A 27,991-nucleotide genomic window follows, 5' to 3' on the forward strand; every position below is an offset into this window, starting at 1 on the left:
ATTTGAATGGACATATTAAGTGAGATCATGAACAGTTACAATAGAAGCAGTTTTACTTTAATTGTATTTTTTTCAAAGTCCACTTGACGGATTATTTAAACAGTGTACAGCACATTAGAAACATGGAAGCAGATCTGTGCTACATATGAAGCCACTGAAAACACATAGTTGCCAGTTTTAAATAAACAAAACACATTAAAGTACAAGTATTAAAAGCCAACCATAAAGCTATGCTGAAGTTCAATAACTAGCACTTTATATGTTCAACGTAATCTTAAAATAAAAAAATAAAAAATCTTATGTTGTGGATGAGTCCTGTGTCGGATCTCATTACCAGACACAGAAATGGCAAATAAATGTTCCATCCTAAACTATTCCTGTACCTCGTGACAACTTCTGCAAAGATGGAACCTGCAGGGCTTTGACCGTCAGAGAGATACAAACATACAGGAGCTCCAACACAAGAGTTTTATTTATTCAGGGCATAAACCGGTGCCTCCCTGCACATTTACCTAAAAAAAAAAAAAAAAAAAATTAAAACCAAATTTACTTTAGATTTTCACAAGATCAGTAAAAAGAAAAAAAAGATAAAAGCAGATATGTTGGCAGTGAGGGTAAGACATCACAGAGCTTGGCGTCTCTTGCCAGACAGCGCAGGGAAATCGTCGGGCAGCAGCGCGTGATTTCTGCATGTGGGACAGGTGCTCTGCTCCTTCAGCCAGGACCTGATACACTGAACACAAACAGGACTCCACATTAAAAAATAAATAAATAAATCACAGAACAGAGCACGCTCCACGTATTTTCATGTTTTAAATTACTGAAACTGGGAGTGCTCCAGAGCATTTTAAACAAGCCAAGTTTTTTATCATTTTGTTTTAACAGAAAAACGCTGCTGCTGCTGAGTTTGTCAGCTGGTGACAAAAACACTAAAGCTGAACATCAACTAGAGTTTAGAGGATGGCGAGACGCAAACAGCTCTTGAGTATTTCTATAAGTGCTTTTTCTAAGTACTGCTATGATAGACTGACCTCTTCGTGGAAGCTGTGTCTGCACTCCAGCACGCAGGTGTCCTCTGGACTCATGTCCTCGTGACAGATGATGCACGGGTCCTCCATGTTCAGCTGCAATCAACACTCACAGTCAGGTCCAGTGCACACACAGCATTTACTGTACACGTTCAGCTGGTAAACAGGTCACACTTCACATTCAGTGTCATGCTGCTGTAAATACTCAGAGCAACAAATATGTTTAAGTCCGCTGCTAAAAAATAGCCCAGAATGAATGTGCCATTTCAATCTGTTCAATCTGCCTCTAATTTGGCCCTTGTTGGAAGTTTGTATTTTTGAGATGAGCAATACTTTCAGGCTGAGGGTTTCTGATTGGTCCAACCTGGAATCTTATTTCTGTCGTAGTCTTCTAGTTTTATAACCATCAGAGTTTGTGAAAAATGTTAACTTGACGACTGAACAGTGGTTCAGCAGAATGGAGGAAGCAGCAAATTTCTGAAAGTTTCCCAGAGTTGACGTTTTAAGGCACAGAGCACTGCAGCTGAAGAGCACTTCTTCCTTTTACTGAGGCTTGATTGTGTGAAGCGGTCATTACGCTCCTTGTACTAAAGGTCCCCGGTTCTTTCGATGAAAATGCACTTTATTTATGTTTGCAAAATTAGTGTTCAATCTACTAATTCAGACAGAGATCATTAAAGCATTAACTGACTTACTGCGTTGGAAGTTTTGGCTCTCTGGGGCATGAGCGACTGCCAGACCTTTGAGTTTGCCAAAGGAGGGGTAACGCACTTAGCTGGACTCCCACGGCCCACTATGCTGGCTCTGGCAGAATTCAGCCTTTCCTGAGAGAACAGAAAAACAGCAAGAACTGATCACTTTCTGTCTTCACTGTGACAGTATTATGAAAAAGGTTAAGTTGGAATGTATACTTAAGAGACTGGACAATTATGTGACGAAACAACATTTTTACTTTTGAAAAGAGACACTGATGTTTCTTTAAAATGGTATGTGTTATAATAAAAAAAGAAAGACATTTAAAAACAACTTATCACTATTTTAATAATTCACACACCAAAGGGAAAAAAGAGAACTTTACCAAGTCTTTAAGTATTCAACTTGCAATCCCCTACACCTACCTGATGGTCCAGGATCATCTGGGTGACTCCATCAACCACTTCCGCCAACATCATGCTGTTAAGGTTTCCACCTCTGGACATACGGAAATCCTTAAAGTATCTCATCAAGTCTGACCTGAACACACAATCAGTGAAATGATTTGAGATTTAATCAGATTCTCATTCTGCTGAGTGCTTCTGTTCAAAGAGCAGAGTCTGTGGTGCAGTGATACCTCGAGGAGTCGGGAAACATGGAGGTCAGAGTCTCCATGGCTTTTTCAAACACAGTGCTGTGTGCAGGCTCCAGTTTTCTGGTGGCAGGTTTGTGCTGCGTCTGAAGTGAAGCGGAGTGATGGAGGAGCGGAGGAGAGCTGTTGGATGCCTGAGCAGAAGTCTGAGGAACAAACTCTTTGGCTGCCACAGAGAGCTGCAACATTCACACACACATTTATTGGTTAAATTAGTAAATGACCAGGTGTGATGAAGATTTAGACCAGATTCCTTCTGATGACTACATGCTGGTTAAAGTGTATAACTGTGAAAGTATAGCTGTACTGTAATAAATATGTCCTAAATCAAAACATTGAGGGTTTAAAACCAGTCTGCAAACAAGCTTCACTTAGACACCCGCCTTTTAGATATCATCTAAATATCAACAGCTCATATAATCCTCTGCCAAAGGTGGCTGGCAGCAGTTATATGTTTGAGGCATAAAACTGAAGATTTCTGTAAATAGCCACTGCCTCCTCTGTAGTTTTTTGGTTTGCCTCCATGTCATATTGTCAGCTGTGTGTTGTCTGGTAAAAACTAATCTTACTGAAAGAACTGAACTTCTTCAAGCTGATAAAACACTGGTACATTTCCACTGTCTGCTAAACAGATAAAAAAAAAAAAAGAGAGGAGAGACAAATGGCAGCACATCCTTATGACAGGTTAGGAGCTGTTGCACCGGTCTTACCTGCACCTCCGGCTGGTTGCTTTTTCTGACTTTTTCTGGTTGCTTCACCTCACAGGCTCTCCTGCCATTCTTCACGATGTCAATCTGCTCCTTGTACTGTTGCTGTGGACAAAGATCAGTCACACTTTGAATATATAAAAAAAAAAAAAAACAGACTGTGGGTTCGAGCATAAAAGCCTATTTCTTTAAAAATAATCCAAATGAACTGCTGTTTACTAAAACATATGGTCGAATCCTGTCAGATGCTGTTGTGTTGAAAAATGTAAGTTTGAATATCCATACTGTTAAAGGATTTGTGTGTTACACTGAAGAATTATTTTACTCTACAAACTCAGATTTTAATTTAGATTTTAGAAGTTGGCCAACCACAGACTTTTCAGGTGTCAATGAAACACTGAAATAAATAGAATTTGATTATGTGAGGAAAATAAATCAGATAAATTGAAGACTTAAATAAATAATTAAGTGCCAACTAGATGAGGCACATGTCAGTTTGTAAGATTTTTCTAACAATTCTTTAAAAGCTCATCTCAATTTAATCACAGGATGAAACGAAGCGTTTGCCTCCAGGTTTCTCACTAAATCACTCAGTTTGTGGAACCACTTGTTCACACATGAGTTTTTTTATTATCATACCCAAATATAGTTAATATGAACACACCCTTCTCCCTTCTCAGTGTGCTTTATGTGACCCATGTTTGTGGCCATTTTCACATCTGCACCAGAATCCCTACAAACACCCAGCGACACAGTAAACGAGCTCATGAGTGCAATGTGTTCATTTACCTCAGCAGCAGAAATGTTCTTCTCAACTTCGTCAACTTTGGCTCTGCAGTCGTTTCTGCTCTTTTCCAGCTCCTTTTTTGAGAATCTGCAAAGATTAAGGACATTATTGCAGATGAAATGTTCTGGAGGTGCAGGTTGCAGGTGAGAATGCAAATGTATGAAATATTCACTCCAGACTTTTTGCTGAGATTTTCCATCCAGCCCTCATTTAAAACTGGAACATCAGCAGGTGAGACAATCTACTAACGTGTCAGAAAATATTTCAGAGAATTTTCTGCTGCTGTGCGAGTGTGTGTGTATACGTTACTTCCGCCTACTCAGATTCATGCGGTACTCATATCAAACAATAAGGAGCTTCATCTAACCTTCCACAGGGTATTTTCTGCATCATGCGCAGCCTTTTGAGCTCTCTGGACAGCCGTTTGTGAGAGTCTCCTGAAAATCTGTTTTTCATGTGTGAAATATCTTCAATAAAAAGGCAAATTACCTAAAGCATATGACTGGTTGTGAGAAGGTGTTGATAACTAACTAAAAACTCCTCTCTGATTTATAAAATACGGTTAGTGAATGTGTCCTTCACTTGTGAGTAATGCATCCTTCTTTGTAAGAGTCTCTTCTGGTGTAGTCTGTTAGGAGCTATGTTTAGCTTGATGTAAGAGCTCGGCTCCTCTTACCTGTGTGCTGCTTCGTCCAGTTTGGTTAACAAAGCCTTGGCATCTGCCAGCTCTCTGTAGAGTTCATACAAACCCTGATCTCGGCTACTTTCCACAACTGACAGCTGGAAGAACAAAAATAAGAAGTTAAAAGACATTTTCATGATGTTTTAAACTCGTTTCAGAGCAGCCCCATCGTCCTGCCTATCGTTGTGCCCACCATTCCTACCAACATGTCCTTCCAGTGTAAATCTGAACTTTCAGAGGCGCAGTTCGTACTGTTTACGTTATTGTTACTAACCCTCAGATGGAACTGAACATGGGAACGACTGCAAATGTTCGGCTTTTTCCAACTCTGAATAACTAAATCCTATCCAAAACTGTGGGTGGTTAAAAAGTAGACGCTACCTGAGCTGTGTAAGATCTCCTGGTGGCTGAGGTTAGCAAGTCTTTGCAGCGCTTGACTTCGTCCTCCAGGCTCATCTTCTCTGCTGCTGACTGATTGCTGGAGAAACAACAGGAAAGAAGTAAGCGAGAAGTTTGGGGCTTTCAGTGAAACCTGCCTTTTAGCCTCCTGCTCACAGCTCACCTCAGCTCCAAGAAATTGCTGAATTTGGCATCAAAGCTGCTTTTCTTCTCTCGGATGTTCCGAATAAGACTGCACATAAGGAAAAATATTCAAGAGATCAACCCTCACTTTATGTAGTGTTTACTCTCTATATTCAAAGCACCATCATGGCACATCCTTAAAAATACTGGGGTGGACACTGCAGGACACACATGTATGCTGACATGCACGAATAAGCAAAAGCAGATGAAAGATCGTCATCAGGTCAGTCTCACCTCGCCTGTTCCTCAACCAGCTGCTCAATCTCTGTCTTCAGGGACTTCATCACCTCCTGGTTGGCCTTCTTCTCCTTCTGGTCCTTTTTCACCTCCTCTTCCAGCTTCTGCTGGAACATCACCAGCTCTTTATTTGTCACCTGCACGAGAAATAAACGAGTAACAGACACTTCAGTCACTCAAATCACACATGGATTAATCAAATAATACATGTATGAATTCAGTGTATTAAGTTCCAACTGTTTTAGACATACTTGTATATTCACAGTGATCCTCTTTACATTATCCTCGAGTAAAAGGAGTTCTTCTCTGTTACGTATACTGACTTTGTCACAGCCATTCGCCATTTTTTTTATCTGCTTTTCCATCTTCTTGTTGGTCTTCTCCTTTTTGTTAATGTCACCCTGAAGAAAAGAACAACAAAACTAAGCAACAGTGTCTTAAAAAGGTCTTGGTTTCTTTTTATCTTGGCGGTCTTAAATAGTTGAATGAAAGCAAAGCGCCTTCTTTGTTTCAGCTCAACAGTTTCAGATATATTAGCCCAATCTGATGTTTCTCCATATTCTGCATATTTTGGCCCGTCTTTTATGCCTCGTTACTGTGTCTCATGTTTGAATGCAAAACGTGACCGTTAAATAACATTTGGAGGTTACCTAATTTTATCCATCTAAAATCACCACACTGAAGGACAGAAGGGCTGTAAGACTTGCATATCAGGTAAGCGTCTATTCATCTTACAGTTAAAAACCCTCCACCTCAACAGACAACAACCTTTTGTTGTTGCAGATGGCAGGTGAACTCACCTGGCAGATCTCAAATCGCTCCAGAAGCTCTGTGTTCACCGCCACACTCCTCATGGTCTCCTTACAAGTCTAAGAGAACAAAAAGAGACAAATGGACAAACTTCAAAAAATTGACATAGCTTATTTTCCAGTGAGTTGAATTCAAAGTATGGTGAAATCTTAACCTGCACTGTTGCATGTCTTTTCAAAACTTCCTTATCAGTTGGCAAAGAAGCAACTCTGCCTGAAGTTGAATCAGTTTCCAAAACTGTATCATTAGCGTCAAAAGAATCGAGATCAAGCTCCTCATAACTATTAGGTAAAAAGTGAGCTGCTCCATCAAAGGTACCATCAGTCCAATGGAAGGAGTCATTGCCTAATGAGTGGAAGCCAGACATATAAGGACTTGGAAGAATGGGATTGGTTTCAGTGTCTGCAAAGGAAAAACTGTCAAAATAGCTTGTTAAACCAGTTCCACTGCCTGTATACAAATCAGGAGATGAAGAATAAAGTTCAGGAACAGCTATTTCATCCAGGTCATCCAGGCTTGCTCCGTGTCCGGCCTGCTGCAGGGAAACGGCATGCTTAGCCAAGCCGATACACCTCCCCATCCTTATGAAACGAAGAGACTCCAGGAGGAAGCGCTCGAAGCCACCTGCATCTTGAAACTTCCGCTGAGCCTCAGCAGGGAAATGTTCCAGTTCACCCACCAGCAGAGGGTCGTCAGCCACCAGGGGACCATGCTCTTCCAAGATCTGAGCAAAGTAGCTGCAGCAAAAGAGAGACAACCAGAAAGTTCATATAAACAGGGCACACAGATGAACAGAGAACCAAACAGCTTCCTTTTTCACACTCTACCACCACAGATCATTTTCAGATATATTCTTACATTTATACATGTGAAAATGCATAAGCATTGTGCCACAAATCACTCTTATATACACTTACTCATACAAACACTCTCTCGTTGGGTCTGGGTTGTTGTCCAAAATCTTTTTAAAGTGGGTTCTGTGTCTGGTGCCGTTGTACTGGTTCTCAAAATCAGCCACTTGCTCTCTGAGGTTACTGGGCACACTGAACGGGTCGACAGGGTGAAGGAACGATCTGTTGACAGAAAGCTCAATGTTACCAACGCCGTTAATTAGTTATAGTCTGTGCAGCCAAAAGGATAAAGGAACTTACAAAGAGTCATCTTCAAAAAAGTCTTGGTCCCACTCCTCTCTTGAAGTTACTCCTCTCATCCCAGACAAAACAATATGACCCTGAGAGGAAGTCAGCAGGAAACAGATGAGAGACTTGACCAAAATAATGCTCTCCTTAGGAAGCAAGAATTAACAATCCAACTTCTAACCTTTTGCTCCCTCTGTTTCTTTTTCCGGCCTCGACTCTTACCCCTTATTGGAGAATTCTGAAATGAAAACATGTTAATTTAGCACTTAAATCAGAAACATACATTTAGTATGTGGAATTGGTTGAAATCTTTTACCCCCCATAAGTATTAAGTGTGCCGACTGCTTGGCAAAGGTACCCTTAAATGTAATTGTTTCCTAAAGTTTATTTAATGTGGCAAGCTGTCAGTCGATTGAAACTTCAACCCAAGAGGCATGTTGGTGACTTACATTTTCATCTGACTTTTTTAAGACTGAACAATGTCCACCTGAAAAACAAAATGGAGTGAAATCAGAATGGAGGACCAACTGACTCAAGATCGCATGTTTGTTCATTTTAAAAATACATACCCATCATATCAAAATATTCATCCAGTATAGTGTGGCAGGAGACATAGTCATCTCTATGCTCCTCCAAAGTCCAGATAAAGAGTCTCATGTCATGTGCCGGGGCTTGTTTTAGGTATTCAGTAAATATCAAACCAATGTTTGAAAAAAGCTCAGGTTTAGTGTCAAGTTTCTCTATAATCATCTCTTGCAATGGTCCAAAGTTGAACATAAGACTCAGATCCAGCTGCTCCAAATGTTCTGCATAGCGTTCAATGAAAGATCTGGCTGCATTCAGACCTAAAAGCAGAAGGGAGTAGGTAAGGCTTCAAAGCGTCCTCAAAGTGATATTAAAGTGTAATCACAATTCTGAATACAAACGTAGGCCACTCAAGTGAACTCGAAAGCAACCCATCTGTGAAATTCTGATATATTCTGACAAATCCTCTCACTGAAAAGTACTAAAAACTCTTACTGACTTGAAATCAGCTCATTAAACCTGATCATTTTGGTCCACACAGTTTATGTAACTCTAAAATTCACTTAAAAGTAACATGAGGGTGATGAATGCTGACCTGCATCGTTGAGCTGGACTGCCCAGCTGCTGAGTTTGGGATTTATATCCACGCAGCTACTAAGTTGCTGGATAAAGACTCGAGCCCAAACCCGGTTCTTCCTCTCCAGCAGCAGTTCAACAGCTTGACCTAAAGTCTCCAATGGCTCCTGCTGCCAGTTCAGTAGCCTCTTAGCAATCTGGTTTCCCTTAAACAAGTCCAGCTCCAGCCAGGGCTTCAGACTGCTGGTCAGGGCAGAAATGTGGAGGCCATTCTCCTCCCTCAGAGAATCCATGTTCTGGCTGATCTGAAGGAGAACTCGATCTCTGTACAGTAACCAGGCTGACAACACAGAGGAAACACGGATCAACACATGCTTTCTAAAGCAACATGTAATTCTAATGGGTTTCGTCAATGTGACTACTGCTGCTACTATTGGCAGATTGCTTGAGATTTTACTGATATATCAGTGTCTGAAGAAAAGTAACGTAAAGTGTTACAGAAAAGGTAAGTAACATTACCTTTTTGTTGAGTCTGAACTGCTGAGTTGTCTTTCTGCGGCACAACGTCATCATTGATGGTCTGCTTTTCCTGAAACGTCTGTTTATGCTGCTTCCTCTTTAGTTTGTGCTCCTCCTTTGACTTTAGCTTCTTCGCACTGAAAAGAACATTGAAAATGCTGTTGATAAATCCAGTAACTGTTACCAGGCAGACTGAAAACATGCCTTTAGCAACATGCCTCAATCAATAGAAGGATTCTATTCCTAATTCTCTAGGTCTTCATCACTACATACGACCTCTTATGTAAAGTTGCATGATAGTATGATTGGACCCAAACTCACCTTGTACATTTTTGATTCACCTTTGGCTTTGTCAGAGTCTGTGGTTTGGTGATCAAAGTTTCAAACTGAAAAGACAGAGGAACCCGCATCAATACATATCCTGTGAATCAGCTTAAAAGTCCACTTAGCTTCAGAGTTTTACCTTACCTTACATTTTACCAAGCCTGTTGGACCGAAGATTTTGATACTACAGATTTGTCCAGTACAGTCTGGAGTCAAACACGGCTCTTTAAGAATATCCTGTGAAACAAAATTCAAGATAAATCAGAGTAAAACTTTAATCATGTTCATCTGTTCACAGTGAAGATGGGTTCTACACATTTTAGCTGAATGCAGTTTAAATGTACCTTTTCATTCTTTTCAGTGAAGGTCGTCGTCTTCACGGTCTTCCAGCAGTTGATGTGGAATTCCACCCGACAGTTCTGACAGCAGCATATCTGAATGTAGCCCTGCGTAAACCAGCACACATTTAAGACACAATTCATAAAGGCTTTAAACAGGGACATCTGGGTTTCTCTGTTAAAGCTGCTGCCCCCGCGACCCGACCCTCGGATAAGCGGCAGATGATGGAGGGATGGCTTTAAACATCCCAGTTCCAAAACAATCCAAGTGGATGCTATTTACCTTGAAATCTGGGTCAGTGAAGTAGATTTCAGTTTTCAAAGGGTACAGGCATTTCTCAAGGCGACAAACGGCATCAGGGACAGGAGGGAACCTGCACAGCTCTACAGCACTCTCCAGAAGTTCCTACAAAGACAACACAAGTGAGTCAACACAACACAAAGTGCATTTACCATATCTGACTTCACAATAATAACACTTGAGATTTCCTAGATTTTAGGATCTTTTAAAATTACTAAATAAACGCAGCAGCACTATTTTAATGGATCTAATATAAATTTTATTCTTGTGTTTTGACACATTTTCTGAGAATCACGCTCCTTAAATTTTGTTCCGCAAGAATTTCGATAAAAATTATCTCACACAATAAATTACCCGCAACGAACAAAGACCTACCTTGAAATAATCTGGCTGAGTTTCTTTGACAATGTCTTTTGTTAAAGGCCAGGTGAGTTTACCCGGTGTTATTTGATTCTTCACCATCTGCAGAGAATCCGAAAACTGCTTCAGAGCAACTGCAAACCTGCCCCAAGAAGAGATGCAACATTGTACAATTTTCTTTAAAAAAGAAGAAAAATATTGTGATAAAAAAAACAAACAAAAAAAAAACATCAAACTTCTGTACCGGTTTTCCCTGAGATACACTCGGCCAATGGCGTAGTAAACCAGGCACTGAAAAGTGCGCTCCTCATACGACTTGATCTTCTGGAGGAGTTTCTGTGCTTCTGAAAGTTCCTGAGTTTGACAAAGACACCACTAATGTTATGATAGCAGCAATGTGAACGTGCTACTCTTCTTATCATGCAAATATGGATTATTTGCCCCGTCACAGTAAGATAAAAAAAAAATAAATAAATAACATCACTGGACAGTGAATGCATTAGGAATGAGCTATGCTTTTGATTAATTCAAAGAGTTTCTGTGTCTATCACCTTCATTTAGGAGGACCTTGTTTTAACCAGTACTAGTTAAAGGGGAACTCCTTTTTTTTTTTTTTTTTAAACCTAGACCTTATTTCTGGCATGAAATACGTTTATCTACTCACCGAGAACAGTTTGCTGAAAGTCGGCATCCTTCGAAAGCTATTTAGAAAACTCGCAATCGGCGTATATCCATATAACGGAGTTAATGGGGCAGGGACGATGCGGTCTCTAAATAAGGAATTATCTGTCTTTATTTCACCAATACTTTAAGAAGAATGAATGAGCGAACGTGTACTATTACTCTGTTAGCTCATTGGTGCTGTTATGTGGCTACTTGCGGCTATAGGAGAGCTAACGGAGGGATTTCTACACAGGCACTCTACTGGGACTACTTCATCCATGCCCCCCTGGAGCACGGTTTATTTACTGTATATACCGGAGTTCCCTTTTAACCAGTTAAAACTAGCTTACCACAGATGACTGTACATGGTCAGTTTTCATCAATGTATGAAACAATATGTTGTCGCACTATATTTATTTAAGCCTTGCATCACTAACGACAGAGATAGTAAAAAAAAAATAAAATAAAAATTCCCAGTGCTGTCAGATTACCTGCATTATACATCCCAAAAACATATAATACTACTCTCCTGAAAGAAAAAACTGTAGATTTAGGAAATTCAATTCTATATGTGTGAATGGTTTGTATTAATTTTATTCTTTGGTGGGACCAACCAGCTTGAAGCATGAGAGTAGAGCCGGGCAACAAAACAAAGTCAAAGTTTGATCAAATTTCAGCCCATCTCGGTGAGAAGCATTAAACATTTTCAGTCTAACCTCTGATGGTGAAAATGGCCTTTTTTCCTCAAAACAAGCACATAAGACAACAGCCAATGTGTCTGCAGTCTCTAAAGAAAGTGTTGCAGCTGACAGGGAAGTGAATGAGACATTAAAGCTTTATGCTGCTTATGTGATGATGTGTAAAGTAAATATAACTGTAAATACATATAAATATAGCTAAAAAGTACACTGTTGCTTCACAGCAGGCCAAGTTTAATCATAAATAAAACTAAATGGCACCTTGTTTATACAGTGTAACTATGAACTTTGTACCTTCAAATTGTATTCACTGGCAGAAGAGTAATATCTCAGAGTTCCACCTCAGATAAAGATGAATGATAAGATGTAAACAGGAGGATAGTTTATAAGTTACCTCAGGCTGGCCAATTTCTGTCAGGGCTAACGCACGTCCAAACAACAACAACAGCTCATCCAGAGTGGAAAGTCCCAGTTCCTGAGAGAGTAAAACAAAAAAAGAATAATTTAGTCATTCTTTACAGTTCACTGTAAAGTGGTAACAAACTTTAAACTTTTGATACAGTTCTTAAACTACAACACATCGAGGAAACCTTGGTCACTCTATTCAGAGTTCAATCAATCAATAGTTTATTCATAAAATTTGGGGCATCGTTTCCCAGTATTCGATAGTTTACAACAGTGACTGATTAACCTTCCGCAGAAATTAAGTTGCATTTAAATGGTATTTATGATATTTCACACAACAGATGCACAAACATTAGGAAAGCTGTAGAAAAAAATGTGCATGTCGTGTTCTTGAGGTTTTTACTGTAATAATCAAATTCAAACAACTCATTACGCCAGTCTCTAAACTTGCTTGCAAAATATTGAGAATTGTGGCAAATGAGAGGCCATTACCTTGCGTGTCGTGGTTTCCAGTAGGGCCAGGGCCTGGCTGAATGCCTGCTCGGCATTGCGGCTGCGCAGGTCGTACAAGGCAGTGAAGGCATCCTGCACCACAAATCTAAACTCTTTACACACGTCAGTTTTACCTTCAGCCAAGTCCTGTGTCTGGGCAGAGCATATAAGGCAGCAGCTCAGTGATTTTAATCAACTTAAATGACTCACTTGCAGGTAGGTAAATGCCACGTGAACACGATCTTACCTCATCTTCAGCTTGACCATTTCTGTTCTTGGACTTCTTTTTCACTGAGGCGTTGGACTCTCCTTTCTCACTGGAAGCACAGAATCTGTAGTCAGTTCCTGTCTTAAATGCCACACATCTACTGGAGCTACGTCACGTGTTTAAAAAATGAAGATGTTAACAAGCAACTGAATACAGATGGAAGCCATGTGGATTTTGCACCCTTGTAGAGCAAATTGCATCACTGTCAACAGCTGCAACCCTCATTTCCATTAAAAAAAAAAAGAAAAGAACATTTCAATCCAGATTCCATTACTGGAAACAACAGTGAGCTGGGCAGACATTTTTAATAATTATTTACGGAAATATCCATGATAACAGCACTTCTGCTAACCTTTTTGATGGTTTTGGGTCTTTAGTGCTGACCTCAGGCTGTGTAGTCTTTTCATTTTTTCCTGGGAAGAGAATATCAGCCATGAAATTTGTTTTTCTTTCTTTGCAATTATGCCTGATGTCACACCTTCTTAGTGAAGAATATTCAATGTATATGGCCTGTGTGTACTATACTCCATATTTCTGAGGCTGCTGCAATAAGTGAATTTTGCATATGTGGGATAAATTATGTCTATGTTATATAAAATGTAGATAAAACAAAAGCATTTCTACGCTTCCGGGTAACCATTAATATTGAAAGATCAGTGTCCGAACTTGTTTCAGTTGACATTATTTTTTAAATCACTGAAAACATTCAGCTACGACTTTTTAGCAGTCTTGTTTACTCCGTATAATACTATAGAAGAATCTAAAATGTTCCTTACAATTTCTAAAAGCCAAAGTTGGCAATATCTTGTTCTGTCAGACCAATGATGTAAAACACAAGTAATACATTCACTTTGACATAAAAACTGAGGAGACCTTTACAACTGAAAGCCGATCGGAGCAGTGGATGTTTAATCTTTATGAAGATGAAGAAATTAAATGATTTGTGTAATGTAATGGTTCAGGCTCCACTTTACTGTGACCCTTCCTTACTTTAACGGTGCAAAGTTCAAGTGTACCACACACCAAAAACATATGGATGACAATTTGGATCAGCATAAAGTTAAGAAACATGAAGAGTGTTTTTATACATATTCTGAGAGGATACTTTTACTGAAAAAGCTCCATATCTATATATATATATGTAAAAACTAAACATTTATGGCAGCAGAAACTGTAGATATGATCTTTCAGTAACAGCTTAGTGTGACAGATATTTATGGAGTAACGGTTTTACAGGAGGATGGCATACCGAAGAGACATGATACACGCATTTACTAATGCCTACATGCAGCTCAGACAACTTACAAGTGGAGGCATCATTTTTATTCATTTATATATTTATCATATCTTTTTTAAACTCTGCTTATCTATCTATCTATCTATCTATCCATCCATCCATCCATCAATTTCATACCAAACTGAAGCTGGAAATTTTTCACAGGCAGTTTCACAGGCAGGCATCATACACTTCAATGAAAACAATGAGGTTTCAAGCTAACAAAACTTCACAGGACAACTAAAAAGACTAATGTGTATGTAATGAAGTGCACATCCTGAGCAAACTAACATAAAAATAACCAACAGATGCTAAGCTGATGTAAGGAGTAAAAACAGTTGACAAAGAGCAGCTCAATGTGCTGGAGAGAAGAACTATTAAGAGCTCAGCCTGTGCCAAAGATCACCCGTCAGTAGGTGTCAGCCCACACTCACCTGTCTTTTTGCCCATTTTAACCTCTGTGACCTGTTAACACAAACGTTAATTATTAACTAAAGACACATACATCTCAGGACCTTTTAAAAATGTCCCTAATTAATAACTTGAAGAAAACTTTATGTTGCATCAGTGCTGATTTCAAATTTATATTTGAAAAACCTGAATTTACAAAGAAAAAAAGAAATAAATAAGTACAAAAAACACCAATCTGAAAATCCTCAAAAGTGAACAAAAAACTAACAAAGTTCAGTTTGAAACAGTTTCATAATACATTGCTTAAGTGGCCAATTAGTCATCAATATGCCTGCTGAGTCATTTCTTTGTCATTTAATGAAATGTATGCGTCGCTCATTTCTCATGCATTAATCAACCTTCTATTAACAGATGATCATGGGAGCTTGAATAAGGGCATCTGGACTCAAGATACAAGAAGTCCAGTTGCCCTTATTCAAGCTCTTATGATTACAACTGAATAAAACCATCATGTAAACATTATGAGTGAGTTACTCACCTTTGCAGCTGTGCTTGTTGCTGAATCCACTTTACCACCATTTTTTACAGATTGCGGTCGTTTTGTCACTAGACCTACTTTGAAGCTACAGCCAGAGAAAAAGAAAATTAAAAAAATGATTTAAAAAAAAAAAGGACTTTACCAGTACGTATGTTCATCATCTTAGCTCAGTCTGTAGGAGCATACACACAAACCTTTGAGGATTCCTTGGTCGTTCCACTGAAAGCAAAGTACAGAGATATGAGTTTCAGTTTCCTTGTGCTGGAAATTAATCTTTTCCTCCTTTATGACATGCAATAATCACATCATCATGTGGTTATAAAAGTAAAACACCTACTAACATTCAGTTTAAAAGCCAGTTTACTTATATTTGTCTACATTTTTTTGTATCATCTCTGATGTTGAATCTGTAATGTAGGATAAGATTTGGCAATCTTGAAGTGTTACTAATTCATTGAAATTAACTGTTGTACATGAAGTAAAAGTACCATTGTGGTGCGTAATCTCAATAATGAATTTTTGGTGTTGCTGATCCAGCACTTTGAGTCCATCCTGGTCATCTTTACACAGTGACTTGGCTGAACTGTTGGCTTGAAAAGCTAAGCTGACTTCTCCCAGACAGAACAGGGCCTCACAGAAACGGTAGTGACCCTGCAAACAGACCAAGCAGCATTAGTTTTATCATTGCTTCAGTGGCAGACGTCACAGTAAGCCTCTATCGTAAGACAAGGCAACACGGTTCAAATCCTCACAAAAACTATACTGCTCCAACCATTTTAAAAAGGAATCCATTAACCAAATGAATGGACTAAAGTTTCAGCACACAACAACAGCACTCAGAGATAACCAACTTAGAACTAGCCACTCCAATCTGAGGATGAAGATCAACCTTACAGGCGTCAAGATGAGTTCAGCTTTCACAACTTAGAGAACAAATCACATTAAAAGAGGTGGAATGTTTATTCATCTCCGACACAAGAAACCACATTAAAACAGAAATTAGAAAAGTACCTTTGCCCAGGTTGGTTTGATGAGAATGGCCCGCTTTCCATCACCAACTGCTTTTCTGTGGAAAAAATAATAATGAATATCATGATGATATTCATCAGAAAATATCATGATGATGTTCATCATGCAACATCAGCTATTTCTCTTCTAATATTTTATATGACATGTAAGATCACAAGGAAGGATTTAAAAGACTTTCTTTCACCAAAACAAATACTATAAAACACCGATGAGAAAACATATTTTAAAAGCAAACATGTCAGGATGCTTTCCCCTTCGCTTCCACAGTAATCTCATAAAAGTCTCGCTCTACAGAAAAAAAAATCATTCGTTGAATAAAATTGAAAACAAATACTCTGATTATTTTAAGGTTCCTTCTGTTAACTTTATAGAACTGGAACTGTTACAATACTTCTGCCTCCAATGAAACTGAACTGTAGTATTTATACACAGCATCCTAACAATGTTTAGCGTAATCATGATTGTCAGGGTAAGTTTACTTATATGACCAAAAGGTACCCCGAGTATGTCGAATCTGCTTCCAGCTTCTAGAGTGAAATTTCAAGCTTCAACTGCATCACAACAGTGGTAAATACTTACAGAAACTTCTTACAACGGAGATAGCACAAGGCTCTGTTTCCATAAATTATGTGGTTGTCAGGGCTGGAAAGAAAAAAAAAAATCATGTCAGTTACACAAATGGATAGATTCACCAGGTTACTGCTTTTGGGGTAAAAATGTATCTAATCTAGTAGAAAAAAACATTTAATATGGCCTGTTTTTCTCCTGAGTCAGACAAGTGTATGTTTGTATGACAATGTACAGTCATCGTTGTCCTTCACAGGGAAAATAAAATGACCAATGAGCTTCATCACGCTGTATACAGCATACTGGTAATTCAGCAAAGGTAACATATTTGCAACAGTGCAAATTTAGGAGGACACGTCAGAGAAAAAGACCCAAAGTTAGAATCTTACTTACTAATGTTTGATGGCATTGGAATAAAACGTGACAGCTTCTTCATACTGCTGTTTCTGAAAGCTCTCATTTCCCTTCCTCCTCATTTCATCACTTTTCTGGAAGAAGAAATATTGAAAAGGAAACGGTTTGCATCAGTTCGAGACATACATTCAGGGGTAAGAGCTCAGAGCTGCTGTTTTCATTCAAATTTAATCTCAGCCAAACAATTGACCGAATTTCAGTCTCTGGTGATCAACTCCGAGTGAGAGCTTCTGAATGTTGTTAAACTGTTTTGTCCCCATACAGAAGATGGGGACAAATGAAGCCACTGCTGACTGTGCACCTTTCTTTTTGTAACCCGGTGATTAGAGCACAGGGTTGGCTTTTAAAATATAATCAACTTTGTAAACTGAGAGCTGGAATTTTGGGGCTGGAATATTGACGGGAAATGGCAGGGTGTTTCATTGTGTTTTGTTTTGGTGATGCCAAACACCTGTGGGCAAAACCAGTTTGTTGTGTTAACCAACAGCATTTTGAAGATGAGAATCAGTGGAGTAGTGCAACCAGTGTCCTGTTTGAAAGAGATTCTTTTTCGCCTTTTTATATGTGAAATGTGTCGACTCATCGTCTTTGTTAGAAATGGTCTTGTCTTTGTTGTCTTTGTGGGTGTGTAGTGGCTCAAGGGCCCAGAATGCCCTTTTATTTGGAAACATTTGTCCACACTTAACGACATAAAAGCAGCTGAACAGAGCTGTTCCAAATCCAAAATAACAAGTCAGTATGGCGCTCACAGTGGATTGCTGATAAAGTAATTACAGGATAAATTGGTGGTCTAATCATTAGTATTTATTAGATTGAGGCAACTGAGAACATCAATAATTTGTCAGGAAACACACAGTATCAAATCTATTATGGCAGCTAAGGCCAACAGCTAATTGTCTAATAAAAATAAAATTAATATTTACATGTAGATACATTAAAGAGTTCGCCTGAAAATCGTGTTGCTGAGTTTTACCTGTATAAGATAGTCATCTGGTCGGGCGTACAGGGCCTTCTCTGTCCTCTCCTGGTTGCCACCCATTTCCTGAATAAACTTGGCAACTGAACAGAAACAAAATAACCAAATGTAGCTTCATTCTCCACTGATTTCTAAAGACATTCCTGCATTTATCAATCCAAAACACTGAACATTTCTGTGGTGTGAGACAGCTCAAATCTGACAGCTTATTAAAGAAAATGGTCTGCTCGTACATTTAAATTTCCTGTTTAAATCAATCCCCAGAACTGTGTGACGCTATCTTACACTCTGTGAAGATGAGATGGAGGGCTGTGAAGCAGGTGTGCAGGTCGCCGAATTCCCGGAGGCGATTACATATATTGTGATCTCCTGTTCCCTCCAACCAGCGCACTGCATTTTCAAAAACCTCTGAAGAACGCTGTTGGAACAAATTCTTACTCAGTATTTTTGTATTGACCTTTGCAGCGTGGTAATGGCAATTTAGCCATTCAGCTATAAGACTTCTTTTTTTTCCCCCTTATTAATGAACTGCTTTTGAAATGAGGAAAAACCACTTGACAATTGACCCTTCGCTAAGTCCCTCCTACAAACGGCTTCTGTCCAATCCTACAATAGCAACCGTAACTATGCACAAGAGGCCAGTTTAGCTTTCATCAAACTGTTCTTGGTGAGTAGATAAACGTATTTCATGCCAGGAATAAGGTCTAGGTTTAAAAATACCGGAGTTCCTCTTTAAACAACAACATTCAATACAGTTGAAGAACTTAGAGGTATGTTTTTTGTATGAAAGGATTCTCAGATAATTGTTCTGAATATATTTGGTCTCCCACCTGACAAACTGCTGCATGTTCAGTGCTTATGATTGCTTTTCTCAAACTTACCAGATTAAACATGTTGCTTATGGTGATTACATGCCTTGGTTGGTCCCTTTTCATCTGGAACAGGGAACAAACAAGCAGCTTTCAAATAAAAACAGGTCTTCATTTTGTTTACAGTGGATTTCTTGCATTGTTTGACTGAGACCACCAGAATGTGACCCGGAAATCTGAAATAAAGCGCTTGGCTCAAGTGGTTCACTTATAACATCTTAAGTTCAAAGTTAAGGCGCATTCCCACGGTAGGAACCTTTTGCAGTTCCTATAACCTTTTTAGGAACCAGGCCGTTTTTTCGGAGTTATTCTGGAGTTATTCTGCTCAAACTCTGGACTTCGGTAAAACAGACAATACAAAATCAATACTGAGACACAGCATCTAACAGCTGTACCCACGTACTGGTGGAGCTCTACAAGAATTAGCGAGGTCAGGAATGATCAAACTACAGTTTTAAAGCAACTTGAGAGTGGAGTAAAGTACATTATGAACGACTTACAGCTCCAGTCTCCATGTCAAAGAGGATTGTTTCCACTAAATCGATCTTGCTCAGGTGCTTCATTTTTAGCTCTTCACTGTTCCTACAAGGACACAATTAAAAACTCTTTAGCAGCCTAAACAGTGAAAATTCCAAGTGGTATTAATGCTAATAATCATAATCATAATAATCCTACCTTGAGCTGATTAAACCTATTTCCATTGCCCAGGCAGCAGTGCTGGTCTCCTCTTGCTGCAGAAGAACGGGAAGCCAGAAGGCACAAACCTTCATCCGCTGTGCAGCTTTTTTTCTGATATCCATCGGGATATTACGCCACTTTTCAAAAATCTCATCTGAAAAACGAATCAAATATTCACTCTCTAATTAAAAAAAAAAAAAAAAAAACAACAGCAGACAAATAACCAAATGTCAGAAAATTGTCAAAACTGAGGCATTAGCACTTTGAATTATCTTGTGTACAAATAAAAAAAAAATTAAAAAACAAACATCTCACCTCAGTCTGAACTCATGCTAACAGATAGATATGCACTGGTGTTCGCTTGGCTGTTGCTTTGAATAGTTAAGCAATACCAAGGAACTCAAGCCAAACTTTCTTGTATCATTCATTTTCTAACTTAAAGGGGATAAAAACTGCTTAACGTTCGCATTGATCAACAAGTGCAGATGACAGAGCTTCTCTAAGTCGGATGGTGGACACAGACACAACGAATAGCAACGAGGCAGGAGAGAGGAGATCCAAGTCCATGTCAAAGAAGTGGCTATAGTCCGACCGACAGAATTCAGTTTTAACCATTAAATTATCATAAAGCGCTACTCGAACCTAGATGTTAGTCAAGTTGTCTTTTTTCACACATATCCTTGCTAGTCCTTATACTTCAAAGTTGCCATTTTGTTTATTCTGTAAATAATAGTCAAAATTCTCAATTTCCTGCATATCTAAAAGCAGATCGTCCTTACCTGATGGACGGAAGGTGATAAGTGTATCATTTGTCTGTGTGGCCAAAGTAAAAAGAAAAGAGTTTATCAGCCACAGAATGAAACACGATGAAAGAAGACACTGGATTAATTGGTTTATAACTCACCACATATCTCCGTCGCTTGCCGTTCTCGAAGTCACTAGCACAGTCAGAATCAGAGTCAGAATCCAACATTTTGCTCGACTCTGTGAAATTGAGCATAAATCATCAGTTCAAATAGTCCATTTCACAAAACATGTTGTTGAACATTATATAGGACTGCCTTTTCCTCCACCAAATATCATACCCGTTATTTAGCCAATAAAGCTACAATTCTGCAGTTTGTTACATTAAAGAACAAGATAAGTGACAATAGAGGCAGATATTGGTTCTCTGTGAGGCAAACCGGGTTGTGTACGAGCTTGTGACAAGTGTCTGTAAGACAAGTGATCACACCGTTTAGACATATCAGAGAATCTGTTTAAGAAAAAACAAGCTAATCAACTCCCAGTCACTGCTTGAGAGATGTCCTTATGTAAACTCAAATGATTTGTTACAGCCATTAATTATTCACCCTTCCTAAGAATTGAAACCAAAGCCAAATCCAGTTCCAGGCTTTAGAACATAAACTCTAAAGTTCAGTTCGGTAGTTAAACAATAGATTGATTGACAAAATGATTAATGACCAAATATTTTAGTAATTTCTTTCAATCAGAAGTGGCGGAATGTGCCGTTGAATATTAGGATAACATTTTGTACATAAAATGATGAACAGGAAAATCAGATGAAGAACAGAACTGATAGTTCAACACAACACTATGTCTTCTGTAATGAACAAAGATTTACATCTCTACATAGATATCATAGCATTACAGTGGATGTTAGGACCAGTGTAAACAACATGTAGGACCAGTGCGGTGCAGGAAACCTGGTCCCAGTTCTGCCCACATCCAGGCCGTGCCTCAGCCCGGGGTCCAGAATGAACACCCAAAAAGGGCCAAATATAGGTGCAATTTGGATTCAGTGGATGAATAAATTCAAGTTATCGGGCTTTTGGCTGGTGAAAAAAGTCAAACTGTACAACTGTTTTCTAACTTCCAAAATCCTTGTTCCAGTATAAAAGCACAGGAGTGGAACCGAGTTATTGACTGCAGTGTGCCAGACATCATGACTCTGTGGACCGTGTGAGAAGACGTTCAGGACATTCTGTCGCTTCTAATGTTCTCTGTTTAATTCACTGCACAGACGTCTTTAGGTTACCAGAATGGAGGTGTTGTCAGATGACACCGTTTAAATAAACAAAACAAAAACAAAAAAAAATCTGGATTTTATTAGAGCAAACCGACAGTCTGGAAAGGCTTTAAGTGACCATGAGCTGATTTTCAGTCTCAGTTTCTCAACCAGTTTAGTCATTCAACAGGAGAAACAGAACAATGTGTGTAAATGAATGAGAGCAGCTTTTTTGGAAATTCTGTATTCTGTATTAATATACACTTACACATCATCGTTTTAACAAAAAGATGGAACATTAAACATTGGAGCGCCTACGTCCATTTGAGTGATTATCACACATATGTGAAGCTGTTTTAGTATGTAACATAATACTGTCTGCTCACGTTCTCCTCCCTTCAGGTTAATGATGCCACGGAGTCCCTTTGCTCTACTCTGAGCTCATCTCTGGATAGTCTGTGTCCTCTATCCACCAAACCCTCCCGATCCTCCCAGTCTCACCCCTGGCTTAATGATACTCTCCGAGCGTTGCGCACCAATCTCAGAGCTGCCGAAAGGAAATGGCGAAAGTCAAAGATCCGGCAGATCTAGCTAAATTCCAGGTGCTACTGACATCATTCGCATCCAGTGTCACTGATGCAAAAAAGTCTTTCTACATCAACAAGATTCATAGTACTACTGACACCCGGAAACTTTTTTCCACCTTCAAAACTCTACTTAATCCTCCGCAAGGGCGTAACCATGGTTTAGACATTGGGGGGGGTCCAAGAAAAACAAAATTGTTAAGTGCATTATCTACAATTCTTTATTTATATATGAAAAATTGGACATTTAGAACATAGTTTAGAGGACTACATTGACCATATAAATTCACATCTAAAGGAATAGTGTAATTTCTCCGAGACAGTGACTGCCCCCCCACTTTGTTTTGGTTAGTTGCTTACTGTTTACTGACCTTAAACACACCTACCAATTACAATTATGCTCTTCCAGTAGTACTGTAGCAAATAGGACAGCTTCCAATGGAAAACGACCAAATACCCAAAGCATGTTTATGTAAATATTTTAATGAAGGACAACTAATGATGTAACAAATTACAGACTTTTCCTTTAACAAAAATTGTGCTGAGGACTTTTAAGTCCAGGTTCATTTCTATTGTGTCAATGTCTCAAAATGTGCATTAACAATGAAAAGTCTAATAGTCTAATGTTATTTTTGTTTGAAGTTTTTTTTATTTTGAAAAGGGGCGGAAGTTTATTTTGTTGATTCTGTGTTGGATTTCCTGTTCTGGTACAATCTGCTCTGTTGAGCTTGGCGCGGTTGAGCAGCGGCTCCGTCAAAAGTAGAAGTCCAACGTAAAGATAACGAGAGCTGCTGCTGAGACGGCGGCGCGCCCGGTGGGTCACTCTCATTGACTGGAGTGTTAGCATCAACAACGGCGACCGCGGCGCAGCCGTTACGTCCCCGGTAACACACGGCAATAAATTGAAAATAAATAAGACATAACAAGAGACCGATCCCTTGACAGGGTTCATAAAAGGAGAACATGCATTTTACATATTTTCTTCTGTATATTGGGGGGGACAGGTTGGTATTTTCTCAATATTGGGGGGGACGCGACTCCCCCAAAGAATGCGTGGTTACGCCATAGATCCTCCGCCACCTGCTACCAATCAAACAGCAGACACCTTCGCCTCATTTTTTACTGACAAAGTGGCAGCTATAAGCAAACAGTTTACCAAACCTGTTACCACAAAATCTGCATGCAGAAATGCAGAAGTCCTACTGCATCATTTTCCTCATTTACCCCTCTGACTCAGAGCAGTGTGTCTAAACTTCTCACATGTAGCCGTCCTACTACATGCCCGCTGGACCCCGTTCCTACTAATCTTCTCCAATCTATTGCTCCTACTGTAACTGCAGCAGTCACGCATGTGACTAATGCTTCACTGACATCGGGCACATTTCCTACCACTTTCAAACAAGCTCAGGTTACACCGCTGCTCAAGAAACCTTCCCTCCCTCCAACTCATGTGGAGAATTATTGGCCGGTCTCTCTCCTCCCGTTTCTGTCTAAAATCATTGAAAGGGCGGTCTTTAAGCAGGTCAACGATTACCTCTCTCATAACAACCTCCTTGACCCAAACCAATCTGGGTTTAAAAGCGGACATTCCACCGAGACGGCTCTGTTAGCTGTGACAGAAGCCTTAAAAGAAGCCAGAGCGACAGCTAAGTCCTCTGTACTTATCCTGCTCGACTTATCGGCTGCATTTGACACTGTCAACCACAGTATTCTTTTGTCCATGCTCTCAAGCATGGGCATCACAGGGAGAGCACACTCCTGGTTTGAATCGTACCTCACTGGTCGGTCCTTCAAAGTATCCTGGCTTGGTCACACTTCTGCAGCGCACCACCTTGCCACAGGGGTCCCCCAAGGCTCAGTACTGGGACCTCTTCTCTTTGCCATATACACCAACTCACTGGGACAGATCATCCGATCACATGGCTTCTCATACCAATGTTATGCTGATGATACCCAGCTCTATCTGTCATTCCCACCTGATGACCACACGGTCTCAGCACGAATCTCAGACTGTCTCTCTGACATATCAGCATGGATGAAAGCCCATCATCTCCAACTTAACCTCCCAAAAACTGAACTGCTTGTCTTTCCAGCCAAACCAACCATACAACACAGCATCTGCATCCAAACCAAATCCCTATCTCTTGCTCCATCAAAGGTTGCTAGAAACTTGGGTGTCATGATTGATGACCAACTAACCTTCAAAGATCACGTTACCTCGGTTGCTCGTTCATGCCGCTTTGCATTACTAAACATAAGAAAGATCAGACCATACCTGACCCAACATGCCACCCAGCTCCTGGTGCAGGCCATGGTCATCTCCCACCTTGACTACTGCAATGCTCTCCTAACTGGTCTCCCAGCCTGTGCTGTGAAACCTCTGCAGATGATCCAGAATGCGGCAGCGCGTCTGGTCTTCAATCAGCCTAAAAGAGCACACGTCACCCCTCTGTTCATTGAACTCCACTGGCTACCCTTAGCCGCCCGCATCAAATTCAAGTCACTGATGTTATCCTACAAAGTGCTTAATGGAACGGCTCCCATCTACTTGAATGCTCTCGCAAAGGCTTATGTCACAACTGGGTCCCTCTGTTCGTCCCAGGATTGTCGTCTAGCAGCTCCTACACCACGCCTAAGACAATCCAAACTCTTTTCATGTGTCGTCCCACGATGGTGGAATGACCTACCGAGCGCTACCAGAACAGGGGCGTCCTTGTCTATTTTCAAGAAGCTCTTGAAAACCCAGCTCTTCAGAGAGCATGTCCTATCCTAGAACTTACCTTGCACTTACCTACCCCCTCTATCTCTGCACTTCTTTCTATGCCTGCACCCTATCTCTACTCTGTCACCTCTGACATAGTCAGACTAGTGGGTTCCTTCTATGTAGTTTATTGTTAGCTTTATATAGCTTGTTAAATCTTCATTTGTAAGTCGCTTTGGATAAAAGCGTCTGCTAAATACATAAACATAAACGTTCGTTTACTGAAACCCGTGTATGACACTACATGTAACAGAATTTGAAATTGCATCTTCTTGAAGATGAAGGAAGTGTTTGCAACCACATGAAAATATTCTATGTGGGTTCATCAGGTCATGTGATGTTAGCGCATGATAAGGGCTTCTCTGTTGCTTATGGCAGCTGCAGAGATATTTATCCTCTCATTATGTTCTCTTTCTTTCTCTTACTTGCAAGCTCAACTGTAAGATCAGCCCCATTTTGGTACATGATTAAAAGTAGGGCTTTGCACATTTCACTATCAAATGCAACGTGTTCCTGCATGATAGATTGTTTTATCTGAACGGTGCTGGGAAATGTGTCACATTTGGCAACTGTTATTTGGATTATAATCAAGTTTTCAAAATGCCCATGCTGTTGATAAGACTTCTTGGGCATGTCTCCAAATGGCAGCAAAAAGAAGCCAGCAAAGTGTAAATTTTTTTTAATTAATTAAAAAGATAAATAAATCTAAAAAAATTTTTAAAAAAGGGCTGAAATTCAAAGATTTATTCTTTCATTTTCGATCATTCTCAATTAAACATTACAGCCAATTCTCAATGCATTCTTTCTTCAACTAAATCCTACTACAACTCCAAATGTTCAAAATCTGTTTTTCCACGAAAGATTTCCGGTATAAAATATTATCTCTTCTGTTTAAAGTAGGGATGGGAATCGAGAACTGGCTCCCAGTAGTCGTTAATCCGTCTGCCTAACGTTCCCGTTTATAGGTTCTGCTAACGTCTGACGCATTTGCGTGATGACGTCATGTGCACGCTTCCTATTTTGGCTCAGAATGTTTCCAACATGGTGTCGAAGCAGAAGCACACCAAAGTTTGGTTATATTTCACCAAAAAGGACAATACCAGAGCCAGTTGCAACACGTGCAGAGCTTTAATCACATCAAAGGGGGGAAATACCTCCAACATTCTATAACATTTGACCGCACAACATGCAATTACTTTGCACGAATGTAAAGTCTTTGACACGCTGCTAAGCAAAGGCAGCGACTCTCGAGGGTAGGGCTGTAGGGATACACTAACCTCACAATACGATACACGACATTCAGCGAGACGATTTTATACGATCTGATTCAAAGGTGGTCCATCCTTTGAACCGGAAGGACAACACCGCCAGACAAACGAAAACAAACAAACATGTCACAACTGTCTTCAGCGTACGCAGACTCATGTTTATGTTGTGAATATTACATCATCAACTTGCTTGTTTTACTTGCTAAACACCATATACACAAATCCAAATTCGCAAATCACAAACCATCTTTTTTAATTTTTGAAAAGGAGCTCAAACAATACATTACAACAATCCTACATTCTATAAACAGAAAAGCCATCAAAACCACTGAGCTATGCACTTTATATAACATTTTTATGAACAAATTTTTCACCGTTTTGTATAATAAGAATGCACAATTACAGCAAATGTTACAAAAACATCACATACTGCATAAAGTAGAGCAGGTAAGTAAGAACTGCGTAGTTACATTTGTTTGTGAATGATGTGCTGTGACTCCCTGCAGAAACAGGAAATACCTACAATTTAGGATGAATTTACTCCACCCTCTGGCTGCAGTTGTGAATAACTAGTTGATATAAGATTACTGTCAACATATTTTTGAAGCCTTTTTATGAAAGACAAAAGCCTAAGTCCCTCGCTTATAACAAAAGAACTACCTTAAACTTTTAAAAGGAATTAAATCACCAAAGCATTTTGGGTTGAACATAGTCTTGTTTCTACCTGACACTTGATATCACTTTTTTGATAGAAGTGTGTGTGCATATGTGTGTGTGCATGGCACAGCTTGATGAGTGAAACCATGCTATAGCACTCAAACCCCATGTTAAAAGTATTCTGGCTAAACGCCACACAAAACACTTCTTGTTAATCTTGAGTCAGTGTAATATGTCAGCACTGTAACAATCCCTGGCTTTGTGTTCTTCAAGCACACGGTGCTCCTCCCTGAACAGGACTAGCTCCGACACGCCCAAATTCCCTTCCTGTTGCAAAACTGAACTATAATCATTACAGGAAAACGGAAAACTTGTACGAGTAAAACACAAAGTTTACATTTACATAAATGTCATCTCACTGGTTACTAATGAGTGTCACAGAATTGCCATGTTGTTTTTCAACCAACCATAAAAGGATGAGGTTGGGTAGAAACTTGTCCGACTTCATGCCTTCATTACTCATGCGTTTGCGGAGTGCAGAGACAACGACATATTAGCTAATCTGCCCCAAAAAATATTTTAACGTTGTATAATGTGACGCTATTACGGTTATTACTAAAGGTAATGTGCAAATTGGCGATGGGTTTTCCCAAAATTTCGCAACAATATCCAGTTTATCATAAACAATAAACCCTGCTGGGACTTATTTCACAGTGTGTTGACTTGTCTTAACAATGTTAGCATGTAGCACTCGTGAAGCTACGTAGTCGCTGACAATACCGAGTTGTTGACACGTGAACTACATTAGCTTATCTTGCCTCAAATGTAGCGGCTTAAGCTTCATCATTCAACCTTTTTTCCTAATGTGGTAGAATTTCATAGCTGTAACGCATCATTTCGACACTTTATTGTACTTTGTTTAACCGTAAAAAAGGTAAATAAGTTTTATAGATTCACTAGCTATCACTAATGTTTCAAATAGTCAAATACTGAAATCCCAAAAAAAAGTCTTACCTTAGGATAATTATTTTAAGGCCACTTAACTGTGAGCTTGTTTTGCTCTGTTCATACTAGTGTCCGGAAGTTAGACGCCGTTTACACACGCAGCGCGGCAGAAACATGGGTGAAGGGGCAGGCTTTCTTCTTCTGAGCCTCTGTTATGGCAGATT

The 27,991-nt window shown here is 39.6% G+C and overlaps 1 protein-coding gene across 2 annotated transcripts; it reads right to left on the reverse strand.

Annotated features, from left to right (window-relative positions):
- Positions 1–30: 30 nt before the first annotated feature.
- On the reverse strand, positions 31–27,948 carry ttc3 (tetratricopeptide repeat domain 3). Of its 2 annotated transcripts, XM_072374524.1 has the most exons (47): positions 27,837–27,948; positions 20,449–20,528; positions 20,324–20,357; positions 19,542–19,698; positions 19,367–19,448; positions 18,879–18,932; positions 18,283–18,415; positions 17,995–18,080; positions 17,001–17,095; positions 16,620–16,682; positions 16,023–16,077; positions 15,500–15,662; positions 15,206–15,230; positions 15,012–15,096; positions 14,497–14,527; positions 13,139–13,199; positions 12,766–12,835; positions 12,519–12,671; positions 12,016–12,096; positions 10,505–10,614; positions 10,276–10,402; positions 9,883–10,005; positions 9,606–9,707; positions 9,406–9,498; positions 9,259–9,323; positions 8,938–9,074; positions 8,438–8,758; positions 7,887–8,162; positions 7,767–7,804; positions 7,499–7,555; positions 7,330–7,409; positions 7,096–7,251; positions 6,637–6,915; positions 6,333–6,606; positions 6,169–6,237; positions 5,620–5,769; positions 5,366–5,505; positions 5,112–5,180; positions 4,931–5,027; positions 4,544–4,647; positions 3,870–3,954; positions 3,084–3,185; positions 2,359–2,552; positions 2,147–2,261; positions 1,724–1,852; positions 1,032–1,124; positions 31–733 (listed from the first exon to the last, which is right to left on the reverse strand). In XM_072374524.1, exons 2-47 carry the CDS (start codon positions 20,515–20,517, stop codon positions 623–625), a joined length of 5,193 nt encoding a protein of 1,730 aa, XP_072230625.1. In that variant the 5' UTR covers positions 20,518–20,528; positions 27,837–27,948; the 3' UTR covers positions 31–622. The 2 variants fall into 2 exon arrangements, with proteins under 2 accessions (XP_072230625.1, XP_072230624.1); XM_072374523.1 differs by having other exon boundaries at positions 6,333–6,915.
- Positions 27,949–27,991: the final 43 nt, after the last annotated feature.

The sequence above is a fragment of the Leuresthes tenuis genome, unplaced genomic scaffold, assembly GCF_036924035.1.
Source record: "Leuresthes tenuis unplaced genomic scaffold, fLeuTen1.0.hap1 SCAF_21, whole genome shotgun sequence".
NCBI lineage: Eukaryota > Metazoa > Chordata > Actinopteri > Atheriniformes > Atherinopsidae > Leuresthes > Leuresthes tenuis.